We start from the raw sequence: 9,381 nt of genomic DNA on the forward strand, positions 1-9,381 counted from the left end.
GAATTCTGGGCAGCTGCTTTTCTCTTTTATCTAAGTGAAGCAGTTACAGCAGTTAACCCGAACTTTTCTACAAGTTCAATCCATCATCACCCCTACACTATTCTACTGAAGTCCTAATGGGAGGCTAGGGCTAGCCAAAATATCGCCTGAATCCAGCTGTAAAGACGTTTTTATATATTATTGGACTAAATGATGTAATTAAGACAAGGAATATGGATCGGAAAGTTGGAGGGTACGTGAGGTTTGAAGACAGGGCATAGCCGAAACTACCCCCTCACCCCTGACCCAACAGCACCAGTATTCTATAAGATTATTTTATCCCCATTGCGTATTTTACCCAGAGTTCAATAAAAATAATGGGGAGGATATATGACAAAAAAATGCATGGGTGGGCGAATTTTTTCAGTTGATATTTCATATACAATTCAACTGCTTTACCGAGGCAAATTTTATGCTTGATAACGGTAACTCAATTAAAAAATTAGCGCCTGTAATGCATACGGAATACAAAAGAGTTCTCATGAAAACACGGCACACTTACACGAAATAAGTCACAGATCAAATATGAAGCATGCCCCGACACCAGGTCCCCATCAGAATATATGTTCCAGCCACACAAGGTTTGGGAAATTGGACGCTTTTCATTCCGCAAATGTAAAAGTGCGGAAGCATATACTGGGTTCTGTCCTTCACAAACACATACTCTCAGTCGCTGGAAAAGCTATATTTTTTTTTCAGATTACTAGACACTGGACCAAGTAAAAAATCACAGTATATTTTAATTCTAAGCATAGTAAGCCTGTACTGCCGTTTCGGCCCTAGAGAATTTGTATAGTTCTTGTCCTATAGCTAACTGTACATGTTCATTAATGAAACTGCAGGACACAGTAGGTCAAATATGATAAGCTTATTATTTAATGGCAATGACGTTAAATGGTATTTCAGCTCTGAGCAAACATCATCACGGTTACCGCCTCTCATACTCGTCAGCTGCGGTCACAGTGAGACTGCAGTAACATATAGTGTTGCATATTTTCTTGCGTTACGGCAGGTGCTGAAAATGTTTTCTATCGGCTCGGATGTGTTCTCCACATATTGTGAAGAAATTCTGGATCGTAAGCTGTTGTTGCTCTCTGCATAGACAAGACCTACAGTCCGTACATTTTCTCTGAACATTTCACCAACTGGGAGCAGCTTACTGTTCAGAATTTTATCCTGGAATGTCTCTTTGAAGATGAAGAGAGCGGTACTTTTCGCGACATCCTAGGAGATTACGGACGTGTGGTGTCCTACATTTGGCGCTTTTGAACAGCGTTGGACTGTCGAAATTGACGTTACTTAATGAATTTATGCCATTTAGAAACACCCGTAGTTTACGCATAATTGCATTGATTTTAGGATGTCATTGTGAGGCCTGTACATAACCTGCCATTTAATTCAATCGTTTTAAGTCAAATTTGGTAACATAAAATACAAACATTTGAAATTTACTTTTATCGGCGGACTAATATACGAGTGCAATGACCGGTGTCATTTTACCCTTGTGACGTGGTCTTCAAGCGAAAGCCAAAGTCACGTAGCGACTAACTTCCAGTTAATCAGTCTGTCTTGGTGTCCAGCCACATCTTGAGCTCATGATCAGATATTAGGTCCAGTTTGATGGTTACTGTCTTGTCCTTGTGGGACGCCGCCCACTCTGACCAGAAGACAGGTCTGTCATTTGTCAGAGTCATAGTCAACAGTACTATGTCCGCTGTCACAACGTATACTATATTTACATTTTAGATGTATCACAAGTTGTTAAATATATGTGCAATATGTACAAGGCCTCTGTCATTTCAGGCTGAGTACATCAGTTTATGCAATATTTCTAGTAGCTTCCGCTACAACGGTAATTATATCTGGGAGTATTAGAACAAAAAGGGGTTGAATACCACTACCATATGGTATCAAAGTTTTTTTTCGATGTCCAAGACGACCGCAGCCGTAGACATTTTATTTTTGAAATTACGGGTCACGTGGTCCGATAGCCTCATACATTGCAGTGTCGTGCTGTGGCGTGCACGGAAAAAAAATGGTTTGCGTTAAGCAGGCCTCTTTCTTCAATGTGCTATTAAAATATTTTCAGAATGACTTTCTGGAATAATTTGTCTGTTGTGGAGAGGAGGATAGTCGGACGTAAATTTTGAGGGAATTTTTGGGTGTCTATACCGTGTTTCTGTAGCATGAAGACTTTTGTTTCCTTCCAAGACCTCGGAAAATGAGACAGCCGAAGATAGTGATTAAATAAGTGTGTAAGGTCTGCCACTGGTCTCTTTCGAAGTTTCTTGAGACATTCGTTTAGATTTCCATCAATTCCGCAGGCCTTACCCAATTTCAAGGATTTATTAATTTCTGCAAGTCACATAGTCTTATACTCTGAGAGGGCTGTTTGTCTACGCCTTCGAGTAGAATTTGAACTCTAGACTCCAACCGCCGTTCATGGTTTTCGTCACACAAATCACGTAGCGTGAACTGAATTTCTAACAGTGAGCAAAGGCATTGGCCTACTCAGCAGAATGAAATTTAAGGCCTGAAGGTCCATGAGTATCTGCTGAGATATAACGTCCTAGAGTCCTATGGAATTCAATCGGCCTTCCGGAGGAACATATGACCTTCATCTTCAGGGTCGAAGGGTACGCCTGCGTAGCCACTAGCTTGCTCTGCTTGTTGCCTGACTCATGCTGTGTGCTCATTTGGCTTACCCTTTCTGCGAAAAGTCACTTGACTATCACCAGACAAATGGTGTTATACCCAAGAAGATGAAATCTTTTCGAGACAGCATCTCTCTACCTCTCATAAAATATTATGAAGGGTATTTCTCCACCATCATGTCATCACTTCATTGCAAGTGTTGGGGATTTAAGAGGTACCTATTGTAAATAAATAAATAATATTTCACCTGGATGATTTTAAAGCGGAGACATACAGTAACATGTTGCTACACACGGAATATGTAATTATAAAAAAAAGTAAAGCTGTCCATGTAACAGGCCGTGAAGGCCCATAGGGTTGTGAGACGTTGAGGGTCCCACACTGTCTAGAAAATCGGCTAAAAGGTGGCGGTAAGGGTGTCAGCGTTACGTGCCGGCCGCGCTTTCCTCCCCAGGAATATTCCTGGTACTTATTTATGTTAGAGGCTGAGTCGACCCCAGGGTCATAGTGCGGCTGGAAGGATTAGGTTAATTGAAAAAATCCAATGAACTTATCGGGACTTGAACCCGCGACCTTCAGGCTTGTAGCTTGAAATTAAAGTCTAAATATTTCCATGTGCCTCATAGCAAAAGTAATGACCCTAAATAATAAAAAAGCCTTCTTTCATATGTTGTTAGAGTTGTGTATCCAATACGTACCAACTGCATTACAAAAGGTAGGTAAGGTGTCTTCTCCACCAGGCGTCGGCGTTCATCTGATGATATCATTTTCGAGGAGGCTGAGATAATGGCCTTGGGCTGTATCCCAGTCTTGTCATGCATATCTCCAATGTCGATGTGACTAGCCCGTACAGTTATTAGTGGCTTCGGGGCCGTCTAGGAGACTGAGATAATGGCCTTGGGCTGTATCTCAGTCTCGTCATGCATATCTCCAATGTCGATGTGACTAGCCCGTACAGTTATTAGTGGCTTCGGGGCCGTCAAGGAGACTGAGATAATGGCCTTGGGCTGTATCCCAGTCTCGTCATGCATATCTCCAATGTCAATGTGACTAGCCTGTACAGTTATTGTTGGCTTCGGGGCCGTCAAGGAGACTGAGATAATGGCCTTGGGCTCTATCCCAGTCTCGTCATGCATATCTCCAATGTCAATGTGACTAGCCTGTACAGTTATTGTTGGCTTCGGGGCCGTCGAGGAGGCTGAGATAATGGCCTTGGGCTGTATCCCAGTCTCGTCATGCATATCTCCAATGTCGATGTGACTAGCCCGTAAAGTTACTGTTGGCTTCGGGGCCGTCTAGGAGACTGGGATCGTGACCTGAGGCGCAGTCACAGTCTTGTCATGAACATCATAATCTGGTCTGCTGAGGAGCAAGTGAATACTGTAGAGGCTAAGCTGTGCACTCACGTGACTGAAGCTTATTTCCTTATTTCTGTTAAATATTAAGAAAACTTCGACATGTTCCAATAATAAGATAATATATTGAGATGGTATATTATATTAGAGGAAGTTTTATAATGCATAGGTATCTATAAATACAAAGAATTCAAAGTACATGAGTCATACATTTCCTATAAAATAATGATAAAATTGATCCATATAGGCCGTAGTTAAGGAGACGGGTAGCGCAGGTGGTGTAGTATCTGGTTACGGGCCTGAGGGTGGAGGGTCGAATTCCGGTAGGGGCAAAACCCTTCTCCCCTCTACGTCATCCAGGCCAATCTGGGGGTCACTCAGCTTCCTATCAAATAGGTGTCGCATTTCTTACTCCGGGAGTAAAGCGGCCGGATTGTGAAGGTGACCATTCGGATCCAACTTATGCTGAGTTAAGGAATAAATTGATCTATACATCCACTCCATACGTCTTCATTATTTCGTCCTCAATTAGATAAGCACCGCGACAACTTTTAACCTATAAGCCGTAGTTAATGCAGTTTCGTTGCTCATGGTCCTTTATGTTGTTGTCACTAGTTCGATTTTAAGTACCGATCAGGTGGCGTGTTACGATTTCGTTATGTTTCTTGGTAGGTTAAATTCTCTGGATAGTTCCTCCAGTGTTGGTAAGGAGCATATTGCCAAGAAAGAGTGCAGAATAAATTGAGCATAAAATGAGCGTCTGTCACTTCCCTGAGCTCGCCGCAGTGCATTTTTACGCGGGCCATAGCGTCATTACACTTGTGCTGAATGTTTACGCTTTCAATCATGAAAGCGCCCCTATTCCTTCTACGTCCTCTGTCTCCGCTGTTATAATTTGGGCTTGTACAATTAAAGCGCCCCAAAATTTGATGCTCCGCGATTGTAGTATTACAATGTAAAAAACGCAGCTTCGTTCTGGTCCGCTTCTGTGGCCTTTCTCTTTGTACCTATGTGTTGGACATCGAGTATTAAGAAGTCTCCCTCTTGTTGGACGCTGCTGCAGTCTTCTCTTACAACGTTTAATTGCTCTTCTCCTCGACCAGCTGTGTTCGGAGATTTTCTTCTTCTAGTCTCAGGGTGATTATCTCCTTCCTCATGGCCTTTCTATCCACTGCCATGCGCTCCTCTCTTGATATGAATGCATTTCTCTCTTTTCGCATATTTTCGCAATCCTGGCTTACAGCCTCCAATTGCTTTTCCAAAAGAGCACTCTTTTCACATTGGGTGAGAAGCTTTTCTTTTTTAAGTTTTAGGGCGTGTATATCTTTTATCATGACGCCTCTTTCTCTTGCTGCCTCTTGCAATTTTAAATTGTAAAAGTCTCTCTCCTTTCCGATGTTGTCGCAAAGCAGTCTTGCAGCGTTTAATTGGTTTTCAAGTGGTGCTGCTTCTTTAATCTTGTTTCGGAGACTTTCTCTCTCAAGATTTAAGGCGTCTATCTGTCTCCTTATGAATTCTATACTCTTTGTTATTTTTTGGACTCTGAGTATGACAACGTTTCTCTCTTTTTTGATATTTTCGCACTGCTGTTTTACAGTGTTTAATTCCTTTTCCAGTGAAGCATAGTCCTTAATCTTGAATCGAAGATTTTGTGTTTCAATTTTTAGGTCCTCCACAACCTTCCTTATGTCGTTAATGTTAAGCTCTGAGCGTTGGTATCTTGATTTGAAAGCGGCTCTCTCTTTCCTGATACTGTCATATTGCAGTTTTGCATCGTTTATTTTCTGTTCCAATATTGCAGCGGCCAAAGGTAGGGCTCGAAAATTGTTTGCTTCAAATTTCATGGCATCTTTATCCTTACTTATGATGACTTTATCGTCTGCTGTACTTTGGACATCTGATAGTAGAAAGTCTCTATCTTCTGTGATGTCCTTTCTTGATTGTGTTAGTGACTTCAACTGATCTTGACCATTGAAACGCTCTTCACACTGGGCTAGGAACATCTCTGTTTCACGCCTTAGGGCGTCACTTTCCTCCATTATATTTTCTGTAATCGCTGCCTTGTATTCGGCTTCTAACATAAGCGGGTCTACCTGTTTTATGACTTTTGGGACATGTTTATTCTGGGCTGCCGTCCCTTTTATCGTAGCCTCTCTTTGGCCTCTCACGTATGTTCCTGCGTAAAGGAGTTGCGTTCCTCGGTCTTGAGGCATTCCAGTTTCTATGGTATTGTTCACTCCAACCTCATCTTCATTTACCTCGTCCTCTTCATCTGAAGTGGAAGCGTCTGAGTACCATGAATCCTTTTCCATATTTTGAAGAATCGCTTCTTGTATGCGCTGTAAATCTTCACCCTGTAAATAATTTCACAACACACATCAGCGGCCTATGAAGACTGGCATTGTCAAATGTTTCGAAGCTATGAATTAACTCACAGAATGTAAAGCAGTACAATACATCAGACATTTTGCTTAATATGATTATATAGAATTAATAAGACATCATTCGACCATGGTGAATGTGTAATAGTGCGCATCCCAATTTTGTGAGTCTCCTATTAGGAAAGATATCCTGAGAAGTTACTTTAGTATTCTCTCAGAAATGGGAGAATACACGACAACGTAACGTTTACGGACATAATCTCATTTTTGCATTACGTTTCTTCAAAGCAGATTTCAATGTTTCATATTTCATCTTACGCTGTATTGAACCTTCTGGAGGGGGGTTATTGTATCTAATTTGCTCGTTGATCCTACTTAATACAACTCATGTCAGCATGCAATAAGATGAGATTAGATAAGACGAATGGCGGCTAACAATTACGAACGCATTAGATTAAGATATCTGTAAAACACTGTGGACAGCAATTCCTATTTGAAACTATATCCTTAAGTAGAGGAACAAGATCGGAACTAACTTATCGTAGTACGGTAAGGTTACCAAAAACGAAGAATTGTAAATTATTTTTCATGAAGCGGTCGTGGTTCTGAGCCTGTGAGAATCTTAGATTTATTTTTAGCTGCGAACTATAACCGTTTAAGCCAAATATTTGGTTACTAACGCGGAACAATATTATACTTCTCATTCTGGTCCTCGTGCCGTACGAGGCTCATAGCCCCTGGTGTACATTGATCCAGGCGAGGCTTCAGAATGAGTGTCTACATAAAATAAAGCTAGAAAATATACGGCAAGCCACACACACAGTTGCTGGACTCTGTATGGAACAAGGAGACAGAAACTCCTACAAGATTCTGAATTATGCTCTCATACTGTTACGTACACTTGCACTAAATAGGTAGAGTTGTCACTTGCAGATTGCGTGATTAATGCTTTCTCTCGAGGAAAATACTTCTGCGATCGAGAATTAAAACCAAGGAACATTTTGAGTGTATTCGAGAGGGTTTAAGTGTTTAAGTGACAGCCTTGGCGTGTGATTGGAAGGTTTTAATTATGTGTTATACTTGGAGTGATTTGAAGTGTTAGTTCCTGTGATTTAATTGCATTACCAGGAGAGGACTAGTGTCTGCGTGCAACAGTGAATTATGAGGCGTATGTAAATCAGTGACAGCGCTGAATTTAATTGTAATTAAGAGAGTGTGTGTAATAAATAATACGACTCGCAGGGTCACGGTGTTTCGAGACCAGTTTCCTAGCAATGGTGTGTCCATCCACGTTACGATATGTACTTGCTTATCTATTAATTTAGAGATCAATTTACTATGTCCTTTAATTGATGATGGCGATACATCTGTATCTCCTGCCACGTTAGCAGCGAACCCCTCGGGACGAGCTAGCCTTAAGGTGGGAGCGGATGTAGCTATTGGAGAAAGGGCAACAAGAAGGAAAAAGGAAAACACCGAGTCAGAGAAAAAGAAGACGTTGCAAGCACAGCCCTTGGAAAGAAAGGAACGGGGACACACCGTTAGACTATTCGGGACGAACAGCCTTAAGGATGGAGCAGTGTGACATGTGAACCCGTTGCAAGGCGACGGGATGTGGCACGACGTTATACAACCCGCTCTCGCACAGGCGCAATGACGTCATATCGCAGTAGTGAGGAGTCACGTGACGTCTGCGTTCCCGCGAGTGACATCACATACTCCTACTCAGCTCGTCGCTACGCGACGCTCGGTACGCAACCCTCCACGCTATGTTGTGACGTCACTCAACAGTGGTAGCTATCACGTAACTGGTTTCTGTGGAGTCCGTTGCTGGGCAATCGCTAAGTAAACAAGTTCCAACTATATAGGTTGTTTTCTGCGTGGTCAGTGCGGAAGCTATACTATGACGACAGTATTTGGCAGAACATTATTAGTAAGTATTAGTCAGTATTGAGGAGTATTTGGCAATAGTTGAGAGTGGCGCAAGCAAGTGAAATGAAACCAGGAATAGAGAAGGTCGCCCTGTGAGGATGTAAAGTGTGACTGGAAAATTTCATGTGTAATATTTGAAATTATCTGAAATGACAATTTCTGTTTGAAGATCAGTTGAAAGAGGCGACTAGTGGAAGACAGACTCCTAGTGCGTGCGCAACGGTGAACTGGAAAGTGTAAATCAGCGATAGTCTGTATTTGAGTATAATTAAGAGAGCGTGTGTAATGAAGTGGCTAATAAACAAAAATTACCAATACAAACGGTGTCTTCAGTCAGCACACAAACACGTTACCATAACTTCTCCTTTAAGAATTTGACTTCTAATTTATAATAGTCAGATTTCATGAACTCTGACCGTTAAATTATTTATGTCCAAAGATGTAAGGCCCTGTGGGTATGGAGTATTTATAATCTTTGTGTTAATTCCCTCTGACGATTTATGTTATTTGGTTTAGAGATCATGTCTTGTGTTGGTTTTGATGTCCGGACGTAGGGACTGGCGTTATTGATTGAGCCCAACCTGAGTAAGGAGACAGCTTATTGTCTCCGAAACACTGAAATAAGAAAACCGGAAGACGGATGATATCCAGAATGTCAGTAATTTAATTAACAGACAGTCATAACATATATTAGGTCTTAGTAGAAAGGATGCCTAAAGGGTTAATTATTTCGGAAGGGGCTCACAGAAGTGCAGCCCACTATCAGTAATGAAATATCCCCTTCCACCACGCCAAAGCAACCACTGTCTAATCTGTATCCAATCTTGATATAAAGACGCTAGATCCCTGGAGAGAGAGGCGAACACTATTTTACCAGAAGAAAATAAATCTGTCAGCCCATCCCTCATCTAAGGTAAGAAATACATATCATATTCCCAAATTACAAAATGGTAACGAGAACTGAACACGTCTAACATACAAATATACGCGACACAGGTCATTACAAGTAAATTGTTCAA

The 9,381-nt window shown here is 41.5% G+C and overlaps 1 protein-coding gene across 1 annotated transcript; it reads right to left on the reverse strand.

The window, feature by feature from the left end:
* Positions 1–4,833: 4,833 nt before the first annotated feature.
* On the reverse strand, positions 4,834–6,392 carry LOC117282090 (myosin-9-like). Its single transcript, XM_033750362.1, has one exon. The coding sequence runs from the start codon at positions 6,359–6,361 to the stop codon at positions 5,129–5,131; it is 1,233 nt and encodes a 410-aa protein (XP_033606253.1). The 5' UTR covers positions 6,362–6,392; the 3' UTR covers positions 4,834–5,128.
* Between the last annotated feature and the right edge of the window lie 2,989 nt (positions 6,393–9,381).

Source organism: Cryptotermes secundus, unplaced genomic scaffold, assembly GCF_002891405.2.
Source record: "Cryptotermes secundus unplaced genomic scaffold, Csec_1.0 scaffold48, whole genome shotgun sequence".
NCBI classification, from domain to species: Eukaryota; Metazoa; Arthropoda; class Insecta; order Blattodea; family Kalotermitidae; genus Cryptotermes; species Cryptotermes secundus.